Source organism: Pectinophora gossypiella, chromosome Z (assembly GCF_024362695.1).
Source record: "Pectinophora gossypiella chromosome Z, ilPecGoss1.1, whole genome shotgun sequence".
Taxonomy (NCBI): domain Eukaryota; kingdom Metazoa; phylum Arthropoda; class Insecta; order Lepidoptera; family Gelechiidae; genus Pectinophora; species Pectinophora gossypiella.
Window position 1 is genome coordinate 22,180,078 of NC_065433.1, and position 27,212 is coordinate 22,207,289.

A 27,212-nucleotide genomic window follows, 5' to 3' on the forward strand; every position below is an offset into this window, starting at 1 on the left:
CACTTATTCCCTAGTTATCTATTTTTCTCTTTACCCGCGCATCATGCCAATACGACACTTTCCAGATTACATTCCCCAATAGTAATACAGATGGCGAGATTTAACGTGATAATTACCCATTTTCTTACTCTGATCGTTTTGTTAATCTGGATTGGTTTTGCCAAAAGTTAGTTCTAAGCCACAAAATGGCGAACATTTTATGTTTCAAAAACCTTGTGAAACATTTTTCATACTTTGTCACTTTTTCTAATTTCATGTTTTCCGGTCCTGTTTAGAGGCCCGTTTTGCTCTATGTTTAATATATATACTCAGAATCAATAATTAGGTAGTAAAAAAAAACTATTTATTTTAAACTTTTGCTTACAGGTCCACCTTGACGAAAGAAGGTCCGCCAGCGTTCTTGAAAGGCGCGTTGTGTCGTGTCATGGTAGTGGCGCCGCTGTTTGGCATTGCACAGATGGTATACTTCTTTGGTATCGCAGAGAACTTCCTTGGTATTAGGTAGACTTGGGTACGCTGTGGCGGCTAAACGGCCAGATTGAAAATAACGGTTGATCTTTAGGCGTCCCTTTGAAATCAACCTCATTACGATTGTTGTGAATTGCCTACAGGCCCAATTCTGTAAAGTATGTCTCCGAATTGTTGGCACATCAATTATCCTTTATATGAAATGCTGAAAATCTACGAGGGAAGCGGCACGGCGGAAGTACGTACATACCGCCAAGAAGATTCGTTAATAAGGTCTTGTAAGATAATATGGATAGGATGTTTTCATCGACTGTATCTCCGAAGGGGCAGGCAGAAGTATTTATACACCCGCTCCTCGCCAGCCTATTCCCGGGCACAAATCTTGATAACCACGTGAACTCTATTATTATCTACGATCCAAACATGAATTAAAATTCATAAAGTCTTATTCAGTGGTTTAAGTCACGCGTTCTGCAAACAAGGCTATCACAGAATAAACAATCATTACTCCACAAAGGCGACCGCGTGATTTAAAAAACCATTATTAATTATGCAGTTATATACTAATGTTGTTACAATCATGTTTACTTGTTTTTATTATGAATTGATTTATGTTAGGAAGTCAAACAAAATATTATCTAATTTTGTTCCTACGGAATTGTATAAAACGCAATAATTATTATTTAAATAAAATGATTATTGACTTGTAAAAGCATACAAACAAAAATGTACCTAAGTCGATTATCGAAGGCTAAGAAGTTAAATGATTAGACTACTTAACAAACAAAAGTTTACGACGGTCAAAGTTGAATGTACCTAGTACAAATATTAGATAGTGTTATTGGTTTCTTGGCTTGAGGATGTTTCTTCAGAAGTTTGAAGACATACACGTGCACAATAGGTATTCTTATTAAAATATCCCAACGCACACGTTATGCGCCACTTAAAGTGCAGTTTAAGACTTGTAATAGGCATAATGTGAGACTGTATTATCACGATTTGTTTCATGATAACTTAATAATCAATTTTTTTTTAAGTTGACTACACCACGTAGAACGTAACATGATTAGAATACAGAATGACAACTCTCGTCTCGTCTTTTCCGCACTAGGCGCCATAATATCTGTCCTCTTTTTAATAATGTTACGTTTTACAGGATATAGGCTATAGGTACGCGAGTCTGGTGATGTGGTATTCTGGAGGAACATTAATTACAGCTAGTACCTATGATGTGATGTTTTTATATTTATATTAACACAAATTATAGACGCTCATAACTAAATGAATGTGTTTGCTCTTTTCTTCCGCCAACCCGCACTGGAGCAGCACCATAGACCCTTCGGTTGATTGAGAGGAGGTATGTTGCCCAGCAGTGGGACATAGAACTATAAATAGTAGTATGGCTTAACTACTTCTTTTCCCAACGCAAATCTCGACCAGACACAATATGAAATCGCTTGTGTCTAGTCCGGTACCTCGACAGAATAGAAGTTAATATGCTTTTCGAAGCTCGGATTCATCGTACTTTACTGACATAGGTAAGTACCTACGCTATAATTCAGTAGCATACATCACAGTCCTAACCAAATTAAGGCCTGTGTTATAAATAGATTTACTGTATTTTCCCCCTATCGGGAAGCGAACCCCGGGATCTCCGAACAAGACTGACTAGACCATCACGGAGCGGTGTGATTACCACTTGGATGGATGTTGCTGGAGTTGCTTCCTCCACGAAAGATCTTAGTGGCAGCATATTGTGCGTTCTCATGTTAGAGGTTGCTAAAGAGAGTAATATAACGTAGTTTCTTCTTATTTATTAGTGGAGTACATTAATTCGCGCCGCGAAAGAAGTCCCGCGGCCGAGGCGCCCATTGAAATCCGCGGAACTTCTTTCGTGGAGTACTTTATTATTTGTGATAATTAAGAGCATAATTTCCATAAAACTGCTTTCCACGTTTGTTAGTATTGTGAATTAAGATAAAAATGGTATACTGAAATTATTTAAGCTGCATGATAAAAGTGCAAAACTAAAAACCGGTTCTTTTTGAAAACGAAAATATGTTTTTTTCATAAGGCAACACCGAACCGTAAACGTCAAATTGTCAAAACGACGCCGTATTGCCGTGTACGCTTTTATTACTAATTACTTAATATTTATAGTTTATTACTTACTGTTTCGGGCTCATACTCATATATTTGCTTGCTAAAATGACATCCATAGGGCCTAAGAAAGACGGCGGGCCAAATGTTGAGTATTTCCAATCATCGGAATCACTTTCACAGTTTGATCAAATTCGAGTTTGGTTGCAGAAGAATTGCAAAAAGGTTAGTGAAACTTATACTTAACAACTCCGGATTTACATTCATTTGATGTTTTGTGCACGTTTCCTTACGTGAACGGGGTTATCTGCAATCAAAATGCAAAGATGTTTGTACGAAGTACATTGTTTGCAGCATGTCCAAACGGATCCCCCTACGAAGGAAGGGCTGGCGCAACTCGTCGTTCAGCTGATACAATACCAGGAGAACAAGCTTGGCAAGAATGCCACTGATCCACCATTCTTGAGGCTTCCAGTAAGTAGTTTCAAACACTTGTTATTGACAGATATTCTTTGTTTTAAACATAATTTACACAGAGTTTACCAAAGTAGGTTGAATCCTTACTTTTATGTCGCAGCTAAATGAAAATTGCAAAGGCAATAAGTGAAATGCGTATATAATATCCCTTTGCCTAAATGGAATGTAAAATTAATAAGGATTTCAGGAGAGTAGTTACAAATAATTTTCTTTATGCACTTAGGTAATAAGTTTTGTTTTAATAGATCTTGCATTGCCTGTAATTTAAACTGCTGTTGGTCACGTGGGGACAACAATCCTAATATTATCTCTTTTTTTAATGCAATTTGCGAATTAACTTAGCTAAGTGAATTTATCAACTAGAATTATGTTTGTATATATGAAATAATGAAAAATATAAAAAGAACACTTATATTTAAAGTAGATCAGAACAAAGCTTTCTAAGGCTATAATTTTTCAGAAACTTAAAAAAAAAATTGTGAACAATTTAACTAGTTTTTAAGACATTAGTAATATGAGAAGTTGTATGTATAATAATAGTTCTTTAAAAATTGAGTTGAAGATAGTTAAGTGCTCTCATAATAGTGGGAATATGGAATAGCTGAATAACTGTATTATATTCCCTCTGAACCAGCGCTTGAAAGCAGTTAAGGTTTAAGGTTAAACAACCGGTATGACTTTACAGTACCAATTTTCTATTGGTACGTAAAATCTGTGCTATGATAACAGTAGTATAACCTTAACCGCTTCTATATTAACCTTTGCAAACCGTGCTCACAACTTTTGTTTAAAGAATTTTATTATGATTAATTGATCATAGGTAGCTTTTACGTTCGGTTTGAGTCTTATCAACTTAATAGTGCTAATATTGTTGTCATTCTCAGCTTAGCGCCTAAGACTACTTGACTAGGGATGTAAACATTTACATACATGGGTATCTATGGTAGTAAAAAATACAGTAAAATAATAATCATATTTTTCTTTAAATAGGTATACATAATGGTAATAAATGAAATGACCACCCCTTCCCCCACCCCCTCCGGTTGATTTAGGGGAGCTTATATAGGCCATTAATGTTATGTTTTATGTTATTATAGTATTGGTGGAAATGGTAGTTAAGAAATCTCATAAAAAATAAAAATATAAAATAAAATGCATTTATTTCCGGTAGATACCCATATACATACACATTATGATACATTAGTTCTAACAATTTTGGAATGCCATGTCTACTTTATCTTGGTTATGTTTGTATGTATATTCTGTGTAAGTACATTAGTAACTATCATTAATACGTAGCAGCATCAGGGAAGATAAATAGATTTTCTGGGTAGCCTTTAGACCCTGTGCCTTCTATAGCGAACAGTGAGCCGGCTTCAGGTTGCTCTGCGAGTTCAGCTGCTGATAAGCCTCTGCGACTGGTGGTGACATACAAGGTAGACAGGTCCCGCCCACCCCACATGACCGACGTCACCTTGGTTGCCGGCATCTTATGGCTCTCCAACAGTTTGCCTGACCTTGAATCTACTTTGATTACCTGTAAAGATATATATATATTTTTTGTTAAAAGCACAATCGGGTAACGTTGGCTAACCTTAGGCTATATTTATGCTTAGCATGGAAAGGGTACTCGTAGCTTTGGCGTAACGGCGGTGATGCGGACACCGAGGAGGCAACCACCCAGCATAACCCTCCCGCTGCCCTGTGGCGTGAGGGTATACGGTAGGCATTTAACCTCGAAAAAAACGGCTAAAAGATTGATTCACATATCTTTACAATTCGGTCTGTCTCCCTAGCATTATCACGTTTTCCAAAGGGTCCGCTTACCTAACCTGAACATTTGACAGGTTCGATTTTTTACAGAAGTGACTGCCTGTCTTCTTTCCAACCCGCTAAGGGAAAACCGGCCCAATACAGGCTAGGTCGTATACCTCCGAAAAACAATTTGGTCTAACTAATAATGTGTAAATAATTTTATACTACTAATATTTTTACGCGCACAAAATATTTTAAATCTATGTATTTTACCTTTCCGCCATCGTAACAGGCTATCCACAAATTGCCATCGGTGTCAATCGTCATGCCGTCAGGAAGACCAGTTACATTGTTAGCTTGGAAACTGAACAAAGTCCTCCTGTTACCTGGAAACATAATGTGACATAGGTTTAGTTACCCACTTCAATCAATTATTTAATAAATAATAAGACGATGTTCTGTGTTGATTCAAAGATAAATTATGAAATTCTGTTTACTAAATAAAGACAGATCTACAGTTGACAAAAACATTTTCTATTTAACTTATTTATGAATTTTTATAATGAAAAATGTAATAAAAAGTGCGAAATTTTGTCATGTTTTTCTATGACGTCACAGGTTGCTTTTTCATACAAATTCTATAGTAATTTCGTGTTTTGACGTTTAGTAAAAAGTAACTGGTTTGACTAGTTGGAAACTACCCTATATAGGTGTAGCACTCTCTTACATAGTTATGTACCTACACTTGCAGTGCCCTTACAGGGTATTACATGTACTTACACATTTATGTGTAACAACTTCATAATACCATGTAGCATGCAAAAGTAAATAAATAAACATAGTTACCAATTGGACTAAACATTCTAATCATAATCAATTTAAGGTCATAATCTAACTGGAATATGATCATTAATGAACTCTTATTGGACCAGTGATGATCCCATAGTGGAGTGTTCCAGTTGTAAAAACTCTTTAATAATAAGAACACTAGCTCTGCTTTATTTTTCAAATTGTTCTTTCTGAGTATAAAAGAATAAGAAATAATATTACGTTTAGAACGGCAACTCTCCGCTCCCCACGTTGAGCTACGTTTACCTCACCCCCTCTCGGTCTTACTTTAGTCTTCAATCGCATGTGCGTCAGACATCACAGATGCGCGTGTACAATACCGTCAAAGTGTAAAACGAGGTGTAATTATGAAGTGTCCGGGGTGTGGTATAACTTACGGATGGATCCGGTAGCAAGCTCGAAGTCGAAGACGTCCACATTCCGAGTAGGTGTGTCGATATAGAACATGTACTTATTGTCGGAGGTCCACGCGATGCCGTTAGACACGGACACCGGCCGGACTTTCGCCTCGGGGTGCACGTAGTTGTATTGATCCAGCAAGTACAACGTCGCCTGGTCTGTATCCACTTCTCCATTCACCTCAGAGCCCATTGTTCCTACATAAAATGTTACATGAAAATTCATCCTGTTTTTGTAACTACTGGGGGGAAGACCGAAAAAAATTTATTGAAACATGTCATAAGCATACAGTAGCAGTCATAGATCTATATAGATAATATAGATGACACTCACAGTTACAGTTCTTGATATCTATCTTAGCACTTTGCGCCAATAGTCTTCTTCTTCTGGTATCAGGATTACTATTGAGCAGCCAAAGGCCCCTGATATAGCTCATGTAACGACGTATGTACTTACATCGGTAAGTAGTAACCGGGACCAACGGCTTAACGTGGCTTCCGAAGCACGGATCGTCTTACTTTCGGACAATCCGGTGATCAGCCTATAATGTTAGGATCAAACTAGGGATCACAAAGTGATTTTTGTGATATGTCCCCACTGAGATTCGAACCCAGGACGTTCGGATCGTGAGCCCAACGCTCAACCACTGGACCGCGGAGGCCGTTAGCGTCAATAGTGACTGTGAGTTGTTTTCTGACTACTTATGGTTCTGTGCATCACATTAGAAATTACGAGTGTAAGTTTGTGTATGTGTGTCTTGGATTTCTTACCAAACCAAAGCCGGCCTTTAGCGTCGACTTTCCCGTCGTTGCCCCTGTTGTCAGGGTGGCCGAGGTCGACCACAGTGAGCTGCCTCATGGCGGAATCTCCTGGGCTCGCGTCCCAGGGCAGGAAGAACACTCCTGCCCTTGAAGTGATCAGCACCAACTTGGGATTGTCTTTCACTGTCACCACCAGTGATACAGGTCCGAACCCTAGAAGATGATCAATACCACTATTAGAAAAGAGTACGGAGAGATGTCATCACTTTCTACCATTTTATCTCCTATAAGAACAATGCATATGCCTTCTACGTAGATAAAAATCGTACGTTATGGGGTAAGGAAATAATATACCCATGACAACCAATATTCGGTGGCGAGGTAGCAAGGCAGGAACGGGTGACCTCAATGGCGGTGACAGGGCTCATCTAGTTATCACCGACTAGATGCAGTAGGGATTCTCAAGGAGGGTTGGTTGGTCGGCCGGTTGTGAAAAGTAAAGCCGTATTTGTGGACATGATGGGACGAAAGTGCCGACCCCATTTGGAAAGGACTAAGGGCAGAAGGTTGATGATTTTTATTAAATTTGTCTTGGATGACAAATGAGGAGATAGAGGGCTCTCACCTGGGGCCTGTTTAATAAAACTTACAATTGTAAATTACAATGACAATTTGATGTACATTGCGGAGTGCCTTATTATTAAATTAGCCAGGGGCCTGCCCCTGGTGCAAACTTTTAGACCATAAAGTGCTCAGGTGCGCGCTATCGTTTTCAAACCGCGTAGTTGCGTCCCGAGAATCATGCTTCAACCAAACCTCATTTGGAGATGTATAAGCCAAGATTTTTCTTTGACTTTTAATTAAAAGTACGTGAGAGAATAGAAAGGTTGGAATATCTGTGATCTCACCAATTTCCCTGGTGGTAACATTGCCGCTGGCTCCGTCGAGTCTGAGCACCCGTTGTAATACAATGTCCACCCAGTACAGTGCGTTCTCAGCTACTGACCAATGTGGGCCCTCGAAATGATCACCTCCGCGATGCACCTGTTGATGTAAACATAACATCACGTCTGAACGGGTGGGCAGGGCTGTCTAGTTTATATACCAACACCTCACCAGCTATGTTTCAGTCCCAGCTCCCATGTAATAAGGGCAAGACTATTGCGATGAACCGAGCACAAATCCTAGACATCACGTGATACAACATTCTATACTTTTGCGATGGAAAATTCCACTTGATATTAACTCAGAATAATCAGCAGAATCATACTCTCAGTATTAGTTACGATGTTACTTACATCCCATACAAACTAGTACATACAGGTAGCCATAGAAGTATGTATGGGTGTTAGTGATACCGCAATGAACACTGAAGGGGATGATTCAGTCCATGATTCTGAGTCGATATCAAGTTAAATTTCCTGTCGGAAAAGTCATAAAAAATGTGTTTTATTTTTAATTATTTTCAGTTCTATACTTTTGCGACGGAAAATTCCACTTGATATCAACTCAGAATCATGTCTGGTATGAATGATCCCTAAGTTTTCGTTACGATGTCACTAACACTATCATTTCGTGCTACTCATATTGTCTTCATATAATAATATGCATTACGTAAATAAACCCAAACCAGCGCCACATATAACCAGAAAATACCTTTCAGCCATTTTTGATAGGAAGTCCTAGGATGGGGTCATCAACAGGTGATCAGCCTATCCCCCTATAGAAAGGATACAATCCCACTGTTGATTTTTCCGTGCATATCCGGAAAGTTATAAGAATACCGACCATGTCGAAACGATTATACTTTTTAATTTCTTCATCAGTTTTTATTTTTAACTTAAGTACGCTTGTTAGCATGTTGGAGAATTATTAATACACTTATTAAACAATGTTATGCTTTGAAAACTTGGTTCACGAACAATCGTTTGCTGTTTTTAAAGCGAGGTAGAAGCTCCTTTAAATTATTATGACTATTTATTAATAATACAATAATCACATTTAGTTTTAGGTAATTTAGAGTATAGCAACTATTATCATCAATATTTATCATAACTATATAAGTTTGCTGAGAATCACGCCTGCATGATTTCTCTGAACGACCAACCTGCCCTAAAAACCTAACAATAAACAATCCAAATATTAGTCACGAAATCTTAATGTATGTAATATTAATAAAAGGAACAAAAAATTACATTGTTCCTTTTTTGTGTTGTAAAATTATTGTATTAAATTTACAAATGATGATTTGTAACTAGACGTTCAGCTTAGATATAACTATTAATGACATTTAAAAATTCAAAGATTAGCTTTACTGTTGTCGTTATTGAACCTGTAGCTTAAATAGTTAATAGTCTGCCAGAGGCCTATGGCTATGGTTTGGCAATGAATGCGTTACGAAATGATAAAATGCGAAATCAGACCATTAACAGATTTCTATTAAGTGAGGTCATATTTTATTCAATAATAATCACCGGTACATGAAATACTCGTACTTTGAATATTAAACGCAATCTCCTAATGTGACTTTCAAATTATTTATTTAAAATATAATCGTAAATAAACTTACGTTTCTAATAAGCGGCATGGAAGCTCTATGGGATGCGTTGTTACTCCAGGCCAAAGCAAGTAATGCTATAATTTTGAAAAGGAAATTCATTTTGTCAAGTTTTGTTTTTGTATTGCACACTTATACGACCTCCGTCGCGCCCGGCTCGGCTTACTATAAACCGGTCAGCGAGATCGCGAGTGATTGTAACTCGAATTTGTTTCAAATATATAGCGCTCAGTTCTTTCGTCACTCTGTATACAACGCGTGCGCGCTATAGCTAAATTAACGAAGAGTACGCATGTTTACATAGTTCACTATAATTAGCTTACTATAACAAAGAAGATCATAGGTAATACACGTGGAGCTTTAAAATTGTCTAATTATATATTTTCTTTATAAATTATTTTATTTACTTTTTGTTTTTTTTTTTATTTTTAGTATTTATTTTGACTGGTTAAAAAATACACAATAAATTACAATAAATAATTTACTGCAACTCGTCAGAAATCCATTTATAAATTAAGATTATTTTACATAAACGTCTAACTACTCACAGGATATACAAAACTATTCTAATCACCCTGACATGTCTAGTAGAGTATTTATAACTATGCAAATAAGTCTTAATTATCGTTAAGCTCGTTAATAAATTCTTTTACGGGCAATTATAGAGTTTTACTGTTATGTTGGCAAATGGTAATTAGCAAAAATAATATATACAAATTGTTTTCTATCATTATGATATTACCTCTATTGCTATTATTAGATTCTTCTTTCGTGTGGATTGTGAGGTTGATTACCGAAATGATCAACCCTGGTGTCAGGGTTATTATTCCGCCGCCATAAGCCCGTGACTACGTACTTAATTGGCTACTTGATACTTGTAACAATAAAATATGAAATTTGTCGGATATGGTAGTTTACCTTTTAATGATAACTACCCAATGCGATTTTTATCTGTGTATTACAAGACTCGATACACGGGCGGCTATGATTGACCTTTGTGAAAATAAACAGAAACTATTTGTCAGATTTGAAGTTATAAAAAAAATAAAAAATAAAAAGCATTTATTTCAGGCGATGCCCATAAAAAAGTTACACACAGACAACATAATTACATTACACACGGACAAAAAAAAAAACACACCAATTAAGAAAAACAAACAATTAAAACAATTAAAAGGCCACGTGGATCGCATTCCAGTGCCTCCAAAAAGGGCAATCTGGCTTATCTGATAATGCCTTCAGAATGCCGTTCGGGCTACATCTCACTCTGCACATCAGGGAAGCGATTCGTTTGCGAATGATGGCGTGAAAGCCATCAACACGCGCCGCCGCAAACATCCCTGACGCGCTACAGTACCTAGGAAGACCCACGAGAATCCTGAAAGCATTATTATACTGGACGCGCAGAGAGTAGATGGCACGCTGCTTATAGTAGTTATACTGCTTGACAGTTTGTTTATTAAAATGCGACATCACTGGGAAAAATGTCCCGTAACTAACTTTTTTTGCGCGAAATTTAAAATTAATTATGAAATATACGTTTTTTTCCATTATATGAATCGTTTTCGAGAAAATAAAATATTTTAAGGGGATAAAATAAATAAAGTAAATGAAAATAATAAATAAAGTAGATGACTACTTTATAATTGGGTACAGTTTTCGGTAGTATTTTCAAATGTACAAATGCTTCAATCATGAGATTAGCTTGGTTTGATGAGGTGTTGGAGTATTATACTCAACAATAGGTACATAAGACGGTGTCTAGATAGCATTGGCCAAAGTGTGCCAGTCACGGATGAACGGACCCGGCGCGGAAGGTGACCCTAATCAAGGTCTTTAATTATGCCACATCTTAGGAAGTCATTTGTTCACCTAATTACTTCATTTCTTTAATATGGTTTTCTTACTCTAACTTAAATAGACTTAAAAAAGAAATGGTTAAATATATCGTGTAAGTAGAGCGGACGAAAATACGAAAAGTTAATGATTGAGGAAAATGTATATGTATAATATTCATCTCATCATAAAATCTAACAATACGAGTAGAAAAGTATTGAATACAAGTTTAAGGAATAAAAAGTACCAAGTACAAATAATTTTACATCTCCACCAATCCGCAGTGGAGCAGCGTGGTTGAGTATGCTCCATACCCCCACCGGTTGATTGAGGAGAGGCCTGTGCCCAGCAGTGGGTCGAATATAGGCTGTTTATGATGACGATGATGATGTAATTTTACAGTGGGTGTTATAGAGTTTTTAATTCTTAATGTAAATGTTCCAAATTCAAAGTTTAATTATAGTCATGTTTTGTTAAACAATAATCAGAAGCCAGCCTGTTGGGCACATTGCGTCGTAGTGACGCATTGGAGGATGTGTTTTATTTATATGTGTTTGTTATTTGTCCATTAAATATATATTTTGCTATAATCAGAAGTATAATATAGATGGGAAATCTATTTTAAATAGCATTAATTATAAATTATAATAAATGAACAGAAAAACATAACTTGAATAGAGACAGAAGATCGTCATACAAAGCCGTAGGTAATATTTTTTTTAAAGAACGTCTAGGGCCCTGTGCCGAGGTTTTTCTTGCAGCTTCTTTTCCCCGGCTATACAGGTTGTGAGAAGCTGCAGTAGTTTTAGGCGGATGAGACGTTCGTTATGTAAAAATTGATTCAAAGTGTAACTATGTTACCTACTGAATAAAGCAATTTTTGAATTTTGAAATTTGAATTTTGAATATCCGTCCTTGGAACAACATGCAAATACTGGAAAATGTTACTATGCATACTAATTGATATTTTTCAAGCACTTGTGTAAAGATATTACTTCGGCCAAAAACAATTTAGTTTTAGTATAGAAAGAATAGGCATAGAACGTAGGTAACTTACTATAGGTATTATGTTAGGGAGGTGTAAAAACGGTTTTCGACTATTCGGTACTTAATCCTCAAGGGTGTATGTGTAATTTTCGTAGAATGCTTTCTTATTTAACGCGGAGAAGTTTCTTAACTTTCCATGCAAGCATTTCAAAAGAAATTAAAACTATTTTTACTCGAAAATCTTAATACTGTGTAACCACCTGTTTAAAGGAGCGTTCAATCTGCTTGCATTGACTATTTATATGTATACAATGACTTATTTACTTAGTGTATTCATAAAATTGTATTGTCTATTTTATATTTTATTTTATAAAATAAATATTTATTATTATCTATATTAAGAACGTATTGCCGAGAGGGTAGGCCTCTGCCACTGCTGTAGGTATAAGGTTATTTTTTTCATTTTTTAGGATATAAATTCGTGGAAAACTTCTTATCTAGCGATAAGCGCTGATGAAGGAAAATCGTCGACCACGCTGGCGGGTTCAGTATCGGGGTCCTGAATTTACAGATACAGACTATCTATACGTATAGAATAATACTACGCATAAAACGGTAAATCTCCGCCCTGTACCAATTGGTATCGGGCGCCGACTTTAGTTTTAAATGGCCGTACACAATGGCCGTGGCGGTTCGTAAGGAGTAAGGGAAAGAGCACATGGACTATGTCTCGCTCGTTCTTACGCGTTAGGCGGCACACGGTAAGAATGAGATTGTTGTATGGCGTGTCCGGGTTGTGGCACAGATAACAAACGGATGAACTGCCTGCAACATCTGTATGTCCGTGGACTGACGATGGGGGTTCAGAACTTACCATGTGTAAAAGTTATAATGGGTAGCTCTATTATAAAGAAAGAAACATTCATTAATTATTTTTTTCATTTTTTTTATTATCTTCTTGCGGTAACCTACTTTCGTAGAAAATTTGTAATATTTAAGTTCCTTCTTGCTGGAAGGTCTAGACACGGCTAGCCGGTGTTCCGGCAGTTGTTCAAACATATTACTTAAGTATATATGATATGAAGTTCTTGTAGTAACGAGGTGTTAGCTTTAGCGTGCATCGGCATGGCCATAATCGTTCGATTATGCATAACAAGTTCCTGTTAGGTAGGCTTTAAGGTTGGGTGCAAGGATGTAGCAATCTAGCAATGCATTCATTCTCAATTATGTAAAATGCTTCCTGATATCGTCCCCTCACATTATGGTGTGATTTTCTTCAACAAGACCTTAATTTTATTAAATTAATTTCATTCAGGGTGTCTATTGAAATTGCGGAAAAAGGACTCTGATATTATATTGACGTGACTTTTGATTGCCTCAAATTACATTCAATAATTAATTATTTTTTTTTTCGGAAACCCAATAGCTACTTAAAACATTATAGTACATATAAAAATATATAGGATACAGAAGAGCCAATTATAGAAGAAGATATTGAGTATCTGTTCATGTTGAACTAACAAGATTATTTCGATAAGTATTTAATTACATGGCAGGAAGTACATTATTGTAATAGTAACATTTTCGCGTTGCTAAATGGCCCATCGCATTGTCGTCAATGGGTCGATCCCCATTATTCCCCATAAGGCACACAATGTAACACTGGTTTAATTTAAGATGCCCGTGAACCCAGCTCTAGCTTGTTTATCATTTTGCGATGCGAATGTTTATGTTCACGCTCTTTCCCATCCGGGGTAGCTTATTGACATTCGATGTTTTAATAGCTATTTGTTTGATTTTAACTGTATTCCGCAAGATAGCAGCTAACACAGTTGGCTCGACCATTATACGGTGATACGGCTCACTTCCTACCATGTTGGTTTAACAGAATGCTTGGTGAGGTGTGGGTACTTAGTTCATCTTGCGATGGATGTACCTCTGACTACCCCAATTGGGATATAGTTGTGAGCTTATGTATGTATGTATGATAGCAGCATATCGTTGAACATCAAACCTAATGGAGCTCTTTGGAAGAGCCAGGTTTATCCAGTCTTCTTCTATCGTCTGAGTTGTGAGGTGGATTACCAACCTCATCAACCCTGGTGTCAGGGTTATTATTGAGCCGCCAAAGGCTCTTGACATAGCTCATGTAACGACTACTTACTTACATCAGTAAGTAATAACTGGCACCAACGGCTTAACGTGCATTCCGAAGCACGGATCATCTTACTTTCGGACAATAAGGTGATCAGCCTGTAATGTCATAATCAAAGTTCAGTATCCAGTCTTTCAGTGAATTTTAGCTGCATGCTCTATACTAGCTGCTTCCCACACACAGATTTTTTAAAAATATTAGCCCAGTGATTGCGTTTTTTTATTAGCTACTTTTGTATGGAACTATCAAATTAAGTGTGTATACAAAAATATGTCCTATGCATGAGGTGTAGCCGAGCGAGCTCTTGCGATGCGACTGTATGGGAACTAGCGTAGATTGTTATCTATACCTTAGATAAAAAATGGACAAAAAAGGGTTAAGTTGAATCTATAACAACCACAACATAACATGAGTTATTCGTTCAAAATGTCGAAACTATAAGTGCCTTATGTTAAGAGCAACTGTTGTTGCACATATGCTTTTTGTTACCATTGATAATTGTTAACGCACTTAGGGTGGTATTAATAAACTAATCTCAGCTTCGAGACTGCCCTCAAGATCGTGTCATTGTGACAGTTCTCATATAAAAACAGAGACTTGAGCATGATCCTGAGGGCAGTCTGAGCTGAGATTCGTTTATTAATACCACCCTTAGTACTTCATATAGTCCAATACTTGTAAAAGTGAGTTAAGCGAATAAAGGTTTGCAACAAAAATGTTTTCACCTATTTGATTAGTAAGTGTAAGGTTGAAATAAAAAAAAAACTTCTATGTTTATCTTTAAATGCAAAGGTGTGGGGCCTGTTTAATAAAACTTACAATTGTAAATTACAATGACAATTTGATGTACATTGCGGAGTATGTGATCACGAATATTTTGCCGTTTCATATTAGCTACGTAATGAACATCAAATTGTCGTGATAATTTACAATAAAATTGTAAGTTTTATTAAACAGGCCCCTGGTCAGTATGGCGCTGGTTCTTAGTTAATCATGCGATCAATGTACATCTCATTTCGATTTGGATTTTAAAAGGCATCTGGGCCTTACGACCTTAAACTATCTTCAACTTAGAATTATTCGACATTATTAGGGCTTCTTTCATCACTTGCTTGTTAATAATTACCTTGGTTTTCTGATCCCGGATAAATGTTTGATAGCAGTACATTCTAATGTCCCTTCTAAAATGGGGAGTATTTTGCCCAGCAGTGGGATCTTAAAGTCTAAAATAGATTATCACTAACTGCCCCACAAGTTCAGTATAGTATAGTGGCGAAATACTTTTTTTTTGTTTTGGTTTTCCCCGAAGGGTAAGGCAAAGGGAACTATGCCCATATAGCCATGTCTTACGTATTTTTTTTCTTGATGATTGATGAAATGATGAAAGATGATGATGATGAAACCTAAGCCCCCACCCTCGGAGTAGACTCCTACTCCGAACCCCAAACGAATTAACTCAAAAGTCCGCATAAACTTTCGAGTTATGAAGCGGCTTCCTGGCACGAAGCGAAAATAGGCAGATACACTTTGTTTATTGAATACTCCGATATAATAACACTCGCGAATGTCTTCCGACTAACCTAATGCGATCATTAACCACAAAACACCACTTCGTATTAATTATTTAGATTATTCAATGAAGAAAGCAACTGTCCCGTTCCCGTTTCCCGCCAAAAAGCCGTGGCGAAATACGCTTTACGCCTTATTTTTTGCTGTAATGAACGTATATTGAAACGTGTATCACCAATCTGTTACAGATGAAAGTGTTCATGGACATGAAGCCGGGAGGAGCTCTGTGTACTGTGCTCGCCACCATGTTCCGCTTCAAGTCGGAGCAGAGGTGGCGCAAGTTCGACTTCCAGGTCGGTAAGGTATGCACCCGCCGCACGCCGCCTCACGCCGCCCCGCCCGCCGCCCCTGCACCCGCGGCCCTTAACATGCATCGACATACACATGCGACAACATCGCCCTCAAAACAAACACATACGCGTCTAATTGAACCTGCTTCTTTGAAGTTGGTTAAAAAATAATATCATCATCAGCCCATTAACGTCCCCACTGCTGGGGCACGGGCCTTCCCTATGGATGGTTAGGCAGATCGGGCCTTAAGCCATCACGCGGGCCCAGTGCGGATTGATGGTTATTAAGGACTGCTAATGCAGCCGGGACCAACGGCTTAACGTGCCTTCCGAAGCACGGAGGAGCTCGAGATGAAAACTTTTTTTGTGGTTACCCATCCTATGACCGGCCTTTGCGAATGTTGCTTAACTTCAACAATCGCAGACCGAGCGCGTTTACCGCTGCGCTACCGAGCTCCTCAAAAAATAATATAATATCTTTGAATTACATCAATATGGTCGTTGACGCCGTCGTCTCTTCTCGTCATTGATGTATAATATGTTACTATCAGAGAGTTAATAAAACTTAATTAGTTTATTAATTAATTTGCTCCGGTTTACTGTGGGGAGGCCTGTGCCCAGCAGTGGGACGTATATAGGCTACTTATGTAATTATTTGCAGCCACAGTAAGAATCATGGTATAAAAATCAGGTATGCTCAATTCTATGACAAGCTGCCATTGCTAGCCCATTGATGACGTAAGTGTTACCATTGTGTTACCATTAAATTGGTATCTCCAAAATTCCATGGACGTAAATTTTATCATTGAAAATTACGTGAATTACTGACTAATGTATGTAATTACTGTTACTTGTCACATATGTATATAAAAATCATTAAAACTGTAAGGAAATCTTTTACTAAAAGTTCAAAATTTCCTTGAAATGTAAATATAAAAAAATAGTTGTGGGTAATTTTGTTTTTACCAAATGGCAATGAAGGGCAGGATGACGTCAGCTGGGCTAACCTTGAAATGTTAGCTGTCAGTTTTGAGCATACCTGGTTTTGTTATACCATGGTAAGAATCACGTCACAGATGGAGGGTAAAGTCGGACGCAATGCGCATCTATGAGAAGCTATAGTGTACACTTCGCACTATCTAAGAAACATGAAAATTATAACTGTCGTGAAAACCGCCGTAACCAAAGTAGTTACGTTTCAATTTCAATTTACGTTTAAATTAGGACAATAAGACTCAAGACAAAATACTCAGATAATTAAAATTTGCAATAGTGTTTGTTCTATAAATATATAATATTACTTGAAAAAGTAAAGTTCATATTTATATATTTTTTGCTAAATATTTATTAATTGTTTGAGGTTTAGGCGGTTATTATCATAATTAAATGAATGTAGAGAAAGCAAGACAATTGTGTCAGGATCGAAGCAAATGGAATTCCGTAGTCTCTGCTTATCCCGGTGGGAAATAGGCGTGAGTTTATGTATGTTTGTAAAACAAATAATACGCGTTTCTTACCTCGATAAAATCAAGGATATGAGACTCCCGATATTTCAACACTGTTGCAAGTACCATGATCACGGGATGACATCGTCTCATATCCCTGATTTTAACGCGGTAAGAACCCGGTATTATGTGTTTTATTTATTACCTACATAAAATTGACGAATTTATTATTAGTTAACGCGTCATCCTCTCGCTTTAGTAATTCCGTATTTCTTCTAACACGAACGGAAAATAATCATTATCAAATGTTGATTTTGAACTAAAATTGGTTTTAAACTAAAATTACAAGGCACCTTTTTCCGTGTTTGATGAGCGTGTTTTGTTGAAACAAAATATTTAAGCTGTATTGTAATTTCAGATGTTGTAAATTAAATAAAAAAAATTAATATTCTGTTTTTGAAAATATGTTAAAACATGTAGGTATCCTGTTACGCATGTCATTTTAAATTAGTACTGATCGATTTTTACGCCAATAATGAAAATTGTACGTACGTATGCGAAATAAGGCAGTGTAAATTTGTATAACATTCAGGTGTTTTTTAAGATTTTTCAAGGTTCACGGTGTTGTCACATGCGTTATGTTGCTATTCACTCGCACGTGAGGGTTGATGCTGTATTAACAAGGTACCTTACACCACAACAGGTCTGTTAGAGAAACCAGTACAAAAGACACCACCACCACTACACTACACCATTGTTGAAATATCACGAATGTTGAAAATAACACGACATTCGATTATTACACTACTGTACATTGAAACAGAACACACAAACACGTAAATGATTCTATTCACTTTAGATCATGCACTCCTAGTTTTTATTCTTTTACACAGAATAAATGGTTTAGCTAGTTGTAGAGGATGCCAGTAATACAATTATCGCCAAAAACTTTAGAAAAAGGTTGAAAATATTATAGTTATTGAACCTTAACACATGGTCTTCTTATCGTGTGGGTTGTAAGGTGGATGACCGACACACATGGTACATAACATATTTGTATATTATGCTCCTGGTATCATTTCCAAGCATTATTTCCTTTGTTCCATTTCATGCCAGGGTCATATTCGTAGTTCGGTACATGTGGGTACGAGATACATTTGTAAATAGACAATGGGCATCCCATAACCTGTCTGTGTGTGAATAACCAATTACGTTTGTTTTGTCACTAATACAATACGGGCCTGTGAAACTCACCTATTGTGTGCATGTGTCGATTTTATCGACTTCATTTTCCAGCAAATCATATCTCCAATGAAGACTACTGATTTTTATTTTGTTTTTATTATTATTATACATAATTTAATATCCGATTCCCGATTCCGATTTCAATTTTAAGAATGTATATTTTTCTTTAAATAAATTCCATTTTTGAATTTTAATATAAAGTACCCTACACAATTTTGTGAATACACTATCTATAACTAAAGCCACGACGTTCGAATTTTAAAGCACAGTGTGTAGGTAATACCTATTCGGGTAGCACTTTTAAGGGGTTGTATACGAGCATTGCCATAGCACTTACACTATGCCGCTCTCGGGCTGTAAACTAATGTTGTTCCCTTTGTTCCTCCCCCCTCCCCCCGTTACAGAACCCGTCCCGGAAGGACCTGAACGTGCAAATGATGATGGAGATCGAGTCAGCTCTGATGAGCTCGGAGCTGATCCGGTCTCCGTGCGTATATATCCGGCCCGAGGTCGACAAGAACACTGCCAATAAGATTAAGGACATCGTCGTCAACCACCAAGGAGAGATCGTAGGTAGAGTGTCGTTCAACTACATCTACACTTATAAATGGAGCAGATAAGACGAAAGAAAGATTATTTTAAACCCCCAAACTCAATTATTGCTCTATAAGCGTACGCAACAGCGTGGTGGAGTACGCTCCATAACCCCTCCGGTTGATTGAGGAGAGGCCTGTGCCCAGCAGTGGGGCGTATATAGGCTGTTTATGTTTTACGTAAGGGTACGCTCTTTGTAACTGCTAACAGACATCATATTCATTTATTTCGTAATAGTTATGTTATTACATGTCATATGGAAGAAGAAGGCAACTGGCAGCTAGCTACACTTGTGGTATTCAAGCCGGTCATGATACAGAGGACAATATGTCTTTACTCGACTTTTACGACAAGATCAGGATGACAAAGAGCTAAACGCGCTAAAAGCAGTTCTTTTGAAATTAAGAATCTCCTTATATATGTGTACTCCATCCTCATTAATTTAAGAGCCACGCTTTGGTCGGTGTAGCATTCTCCATTCTTTTCTATCAAAGACCAATTCAATAAGTTCCATGTAAGCTCTTCTCGGCACTGTATATGTACTATAATAATTAAAAAAAAAAACATGAAATTTGATAGAAAATTCCACTTAATATCATGGTCTGAATCATCCCCCTCAATATTCATTACGATGTCACTAATACCCTGTCTTCGAAGAGCAAGCCACAGGTTATCATCACAGCATTCAAAATTTAAATGCAAATTCAAAAATATCTATATTCGGTAGGTAACATAGTTACACTTTGAATCGCCAATTTTTACATAAAACTACTGAAGCTTCTCACAACCTGCATAGCCGGGGAAAAGAAGCTGCAAGAAAAACCTCTGCACAGAGCCCTAGACGTTCTTTAATGTTTATCGTATTGCAGAGGATGAAGAGGAAGCGACGCACATCGTGTATCCGACAGTGGACCCCCTCGAGGAGGAGTACGCGCGGCCGGTGTTCCGGCGCGGGAACAACGTGCTCGTGCACTGGTACTACTTGCCTGACAGCCACGACACCTGGGCTCAAGCTGACTTGCCTGTACGTATACCTTCTCTCGTATGGGCGACGCCAATGACCGACCTCAAGCTTGCTGTCAGGGTTACTATTGAGCCGCCTCGAACACGACATTCCGATGTGGTTTTCTTCAAAAAACCTCGAAACACGCTAGTTTCAATCCAGGAAAAAAATGTAGTTAGGTTTCAATTTTTACTTGGAGAGTCGAGTAGTGACGTCGAAAAAAGGAGATTACGAGGTTTTCCCTATAAAGCGACTTTCTGTGCTATCCTGTGTCCAATAAACAATAAACATAAACAACAAACAATAAAAACGCAAAAACTTAAACGAATTTTAATTTGACAGCTGTTAAACTAATGCAGTCCTTTACTTGTGTAAGTAAAGTGCAAGAAAGAAATGGAGCCAGTTTTAGTCCTGTCACATTAAGCCGGTGATGGCCTAGCGTGCTATTCCGTCGTCACAGTTCATTTACCTAACCTGAAGATTTGACAGGTCCAGTTTTTTTACAGAACCGAATGCCTGTCTGATCTAACCCGAACGGAAAACCCGCCCGAATCGGCACTAATATAATATATAAAACCAATTGTCGCAGGCTTCTCCTGAAGAGTGTACGGTAGAATTTGCCGCACCAGAATTGGCTTGCACAGCCATGGAAAAAGTGCATGACATTGCGACAGTGATAGTCATGAATCGTCTGAAATGAGGCCTATGATGATAAACAATGATTGTTTTCACAGGTGGAGGTACCAGAGGTAGCGAACTGGGAGTGCACCCGCGGGGAGCCGTGGCGGGTGTCAGCCACGTGGGTGCTCGACCTGCCGCAATACAACGAGTGGATGAACGAGGAAGACTACGAGGTCGACTCCAGCGGCAAGAAGAAGGTCAGCATCACTCAAATTAAAATATACGATATTCAGTTGGTAACATAGTTACACTGAATCGTCTGATTTTTATATGTCTCACGCGCCAAAACTACTGCAGCTTCTCGCGACGTGTACAGCCGAGGAAAAGTAGTTGGGAGCCCTAAACATTCTTCAAACAAAGAATAACACTGATACTATAACTATCGCCGCAAGGGTGTCGCTATCACACGCGGCGAGTTACTAGCACGCGTTTCGACCAATAAACGCAGCGAACGCTAACTGCGTACGTATTTCGTACGGTTATTGGTCGCAGCCCGCGATATACTTCGCGCCGCAAGTGATAGCGTACCCGTGCCGCGGCCGCCACATACATACAAACGTAAACTCATGACCGTAATCCCTACGTGTTAATAATTTAGACATTTCGGCAAATATACACCCTACTTTAGCATCCTAACTTTCAAAGGTTCAGTAATTACTGGGTAGATCCATGGGTAATCAGAAGAGTTGTCTTGTCATTACTATTACTCTGATTAGTATCAAAAGTTGCAGTTACTGCTAATACGAAATCCTGAGTTCGATGTCATCATATCACCGGCTCATCAGCCGTTTGATGATAGAACTTTTGAAGTGTGAAAGGACATGTTAAAAAGGCCGTAATCTGACTGACAATTTTTTCAACATGCACGGGAAGGCCATCTTGTTTTTATTCGCGAGCACCCCAGCATAGAAGCAATCATTGTACAAATATTATATCATTTTACGCTAAGGTGACGCGTTCATAAACTATTATTCAAAACATTTGGCCTACGACCAGCACACTCCCCATTGTATGCTTTTTGATTTTACTATTTTCTAATATAAAGAATCATTGTTAATTAATGATCTTTTTCACAAATTACATGAAAATAAATACCTTTTGATAATGTTGCGGGTGACTTCATATCGGCGAGCTGCATCTCATCTTCCTCCATGGCTAGTGGCCTCGGCTACGTACTGCAGTACGATGTTACTGCTATCCGTGATTCGAAAATTCTCTTATATGATGAGGCCATGATTGCTGCTGTCTTCTTCGTACATTCTCTGGGTAGCTAATAAACTTTCGCTGCTGAGAATGTCATCTCACCATTTCACTGATCGACCGGACATGAAACTTAACACTAACTAGACACTACATAACACACTCGCGAGTCGCGAAAATACGTCCTCGTCATAGATACGAAACATCGATCCCGATTTTAAAAGAGGTTTCTTTGTTTAACCAATGTCCCCGGACACTTCATACAAACAACTTCGTTTTACACAGATTCTTAATACCATTAAGAATCAGATTAACAAATATCACTCTCACAATATCAGTCTTGTAGATGCTGAGATACACTGAAATTCCCTTTAGCAATGTTTCACAATGTTTTACATAACATAATGTAATCAATCCCCATCTTCTCTAGGTGCACAAGTTGCGTCTGTCCGTAGACGATCTGATCCCCGGCGGGGAAACGTCCAGCAAGAGCAAAAAGGGAAGCAAAAGGAAGCGTTCTCCCTCTCCGCCACCGCAGAAACACGGAAAGAGGAAGAGGTAACTCTGACGGCCATCTACATTTAAAACTATCCATTTGTCTCCGAATTTATGTTTGGTTCACTCATTTTTGAAAGTTCACTCACATTACATACATTATACGACGCAAAAACCTGTTAAAAATCGCGTATTAGGTTCGAAACATTTTTGATACAAACAAGAAGCAAGAATGACTTTTTTATCGTAGGAAAAGGACTAAATATTGTTGTCATCGCTAAGGGTTAATCTTACAATGTAATTCAACGTAACCTAATTCACAACAACGCAATAATTAGTAGAACTGTCAAACATTTATTTTTAGATTGACTTTTTAATCAATATGCTTCTTAAAGACGAGTCCTTCGTCGCTTACCTACTAGATCAAAGAAACTTAGACCGGTTGTATTCGACTCGTGCGTTTACGTACGAACTCTTGCCATAGTACTTGTAAGGTTGGGTGGTGATGCGTGTTCATACGTGTACGCATTTTTTTAAAAATTGGGCGCTATTTTACGAGTGTGATCTAAAACAATGAGGGACTTTTCAGACTACATACCCTAAAAAAATATAGACAGCGAAGTACAGACTTGCCTTCGTTTAAGCTTCTAATAACATGGATAACAGACATAATACGCATATTTAAAATTTGTTTTTGGGTATAAATGATGACCATTGTTATTACATCCAGGCACGATACGTCTTCCACCCATTATTATTCTAATCAAAATAAAGAGAAGCAATATGACAGCATAATTATTTATATGTATGCCTCTGCCATTACATTATACAGGGTGTTAGTGACATCGTAACGAAAACTTTGAGGGATGATTCAGGCGAGTTGATATCAAGTGGAATTTTCCGTCGCAAAAGTGTGGAACGGAAAAAAGCACACTAAAAGTTTCACGTGGAAAATCCACTTGATATCAACTCTGAATCGCCCTCAGTATTCGTTACGATGTTACTAATAATACTGTATTTTTGATTGATTATTTAAGTAGGTAATTATAGCGTTAAATCTAAAACAGCGCCATCTGTATTTCTTTTTGGGGAACGTAGCATGGAATGTCGTTCTTTGGTTGGTGTTACAGCCGTATTACGAAGCGTCGCGACAACGATGGCGAGGATGACGACGACAGCGCCTCGCGGGACAACACTGACGCGGTCCCCACACCAGAAACAGAACGATCGGCTGACAGTCAGTATTCACCCTCTCCTTTTACGCTTACCAGTAGGTATCTAACAACTTATTAACCTATTTTGTAGTTGTCCGTCAGTATCGCAGGATAAGTAGCCGTGAGTTGTAATTCGTTGAGACGTATAACTGCTCTTGAACTGTGACAGGGATAAAAAAGTAACACAGGCACGTAGCGTTTTTTTCGAAGCATTTTATCACTATCAACTTGAGAATAATCACTATACTGCTCAAGTGTGGATTGGTTGCGTAAGTAACATTGTTCATAAGTTTTACATTACCTACTAATGCCTCGCTATTGGCTAATTAACTACGTAATTTTTCTCTGCTATTATTTTTGTTTGTATTTGCAGTTATCCTTCTTGACTTATAACAATTCGCTGGCTGATATTAAAAAAAACACGCCGTTGTGACTTCACAATTTTCTTGTAGTTTTCTTGTGCCGTTTCTCCGAAATCATTACGAGTATTCTGAAGTGTAAGCAGCATTGATTCAATTTCAACCACTGGTTTTGAAGCGGAAACGCAAGTGTTGTTTGTGTGTAACTAACTTTCTACTAACTAATTAATTAACAGCATGGAAGGAGTTGATTTGCAGTATTCAATTGTGACCTCCGTACTATCACGAGCAACATCCTATACCCACTTTAGAACCCTGTCGCACTGACATATTTGACAATTAGTGAGACTTGCAGTTCATTTTGTCAAAAAATAATAATGTGACATGGTACCAAAGTGTTAACCATATTAAGGCTCGTGGCCGTACCGAGATATAAAAATAGGAGATCCTAGGACGTCCATAGCATAAAAATAAGTACAGTCAATGCAGCAACATAAGTTAAGAGAATTGGGTAGATTCCTAGGTTAAAGATAAATTACGAAATTCTGATTGCTAAATAAAGACAGATCTAAAGGCAGACAAAAAACGTAATAAGTGCGACATTTTGTCACGTTTTCTATGACGTCCCAGGTTGCTTTTCCTACAAATTCCATAGTAGTTTTATGTTTTGATGTTTAGTAAAAAGTAATCGATTTGACTAGTTGGAAACTACCCTATTATTAAAGCCAGTGCCTTAATAATTGCTTGTATCGGGCACCAACCATACGATATTGAATTGAATTGGATGTGCACGGCACATCGATCGGCAGATACAAAAATAATATCAACTTATCTAGTGATATTTGACGGATAACATAAATTACAAGTGTTAACATTGACTATACGTTCCGCTTGTTGGCTACAGGTCTGCCCTCGCCTCCAGGAAGGGGTAACTAACTTGTGTTAAATACTCTTGAATTTTCGTGTATTTAGTGAACAGTGCAACTTTGGAAAGTAAATAACAAAAATCGTATTAAATGGTATTACAATATTGCGCCATTGCCTAGTATTAAAATTCATAGAAATAAATCCAGTTTTCTTCGTTATGTCAATGGCTTATCGCCTCTTCCAGAATTACACTTCGCATAGTTGTATTCGATTTACGAGTTTCCCTAATATGCGAGGGATGTTTTCACATCGTCTGATTCCGATGTGTAAAGTATATAAATCGTGAAAACAACTTTGTTGCACCCAATTCTCTTTGACAGGTGATAAACCTACTTCATTGTTTGTGTGGTGGAAAAATTGATGATTTTAGCTTGCATGTGCAAGCCGTGTCACCTGGTGAGTGCAACCGTACACACGCCAAACTGGTTACCCTACAATAATATCTTTATCTTCCGGCGTTAAAAAGGTCTGCATTGTAACTGTACCGGTTTTAACCCCAATTGGATTATGCGAGATCACATATCAATGGATGCGCGCGGATCATCAAAATAATGAATTATATGAATTCATTCCGCATCCGGTAGTTGGGCGAGATGGACACTAGCAGCACAGACTCTTGCGCTGGTGAACGTCCGTTTTTTCCACTAATTTCCGTCCTAAAAGATTACAAATTCTGATTGGACTACAAATTGTCTTATAAAAGATTCCAGTTGAACTATTTTATAAAGCTTGCGGCTCGGAAGGGTAACTGATATCTGTCAATCTAAATGGAATTAATTTATTCAACATTAACTGAAATCGAAGTTCAATCTTTGGTTTTTATTGTAGACCCAATAAAGAATAAATTAATTTTATTTTTGACAGAGCTCAGTTTTCCACCCGGGTAACTCTCCCAACTTAACAGGCCCGTGTTGTTCTATGATCTTAACAGATAGAAATCCTATTCTGTGATTGGTGACAATTTTTGCAATTTAGCAGGCGTTGTAGAAATTGTAAGGAAGATTGGTTGTGGTCGAATGTAAGGATGCAGGATTAGGTGTCTGAGAACAAAATAGACCCCAGAGTAATACATTATATTACTCGTACCCGTACGTAATGCCCCTAAATGTGCGCGTTGCCATAGCACCTTCAGCCACCCCAGCGGAGACAGCGCCGAGCACCGCGCCCAACACGGATGCACCATCCACGCCCGCGCCACCCTCTGACGCCCACGACGACTCCCAGGGCAAGCACAGTGACTCCAATACACAGGTACTGATTAAACTTATTAATGGCACAATGTTCCTCATAAAACGGTTTACGCAACTTTTTAGAAAAACTTAGCTGAATATAACGATTACTATTAAAGTTTACAATAGGTAAGGTATCTACTATTATTAATACCAAGTAGGAGTACTTACTAAACATTTAAGCTTTTGTTTTCGGAAATAATATACTGATATGTGGCTATTAATCTAAATAATATCCATTTGTCAGCTTTGATATAAAGGTGCATAAACCGTTTGTATGGAAAACTTTGTGCCTAAAAGTGATTTCATGTCACAGATTAGTTTGAGGTCAATCTATTACACACAGTAGAATGCGCATTAGTTATAGGTACACAAATGTAACATTATTTGTTGCGAACACTTGATGCAACGTATCGATTCTGATATGATCCACATACACTTTGAATATAGAACTAGCAGCTACCCATCCCACACTTATTTTTTTTGTAAAGTATCACAGAAGTCACAACACAAAATTAATTGTATATTCTGTTGCTGTGGACAGCACAAGCTGATATTTAAACATCCTAATGAAAGCAAAATAAAGGTTTTCTTTCTCGCCTAATCAAAACAAGCCT

The 27,212-nt window shown here is 37.8% G+C and overlaps 2 protein-coding genes across 4 annotated transcripts in view; one reads left to right on the top strand and one right to left on the bottom strand.

The window, feature by feature from the left end:
• Positions 1–2,567: 2,567 nt before the first annotated feature.
• The window catches only part of LOC126379870 (SWI/SNF complex subunit SMARCC2), a 35,888-nt gene continuing 11,243 nt past the window's right edge, over positions 2,568–27,212 (top strand). The window contains exons 1-9 of one of the 3 annotated variants that reach the window (XM_050028841.1): positions 2,568–2,793; positions 2,923–3,042; positions 16,102–16,215; positions 19,298–19,466; positions 20,357–20,511; positions 21,225–21,368; positions 22,802–22,929; positions 23,997–24,136; positions 26,490–26,617. In XM_050028841.1, coding sequence (XP_049884798.1) covers positions 2,677–2,793; positions 2,923–3,042; positions 16,102–16,215; positions 19,298–19,466; positions 20,357–20,511; positions 21,225–21,368; positions 22,802–22,929; positions 23,997–24,136; positions 26,490–26,617 — 1,215 coding nt within the window. In that variant the 5' untranslated portion in view covers positions 2,568–2,676. The remainder of the gene's footprint in view (positions 2,794–2,922; positions 3,043–16,101; positions 16,216–19,297; positions 19,467–20,356; positions 20,512–21,224; positions 21,369–22,801; positions 22,930–23,996; positions 24,137–26,489; positions 26,618–27,212) is intronic. The other 2 variants (XM_050028844.1, XM_050028843.1) reach the window with 2 other exon arrangements.
• LOC126379880 (regucalcin-like) lies at positions 4,189–9,572 on the bottom strand. The gene is made up of 6 exons (XM_050028858.1): positions 9,379–9,572; positions 7,718–7,853; positions 6,819–7,022; positions 6,027–6,245; positions 5,074–5,186; positions 4,189–4,582 (listed from the first exon to the last, which is right to left on the bottom strand). The coding sequence occupies exons 1-6, from the start codon at positions 9,466–9,468 to the stop codon at positions 4,334–4,336; spliced, it is 1,011 nt and encodes a 336-aa protein (XP_049884815.1). The 5' UTR covers positions 9,469–9,572; the 3' UTR covers positions 4,189–4,333.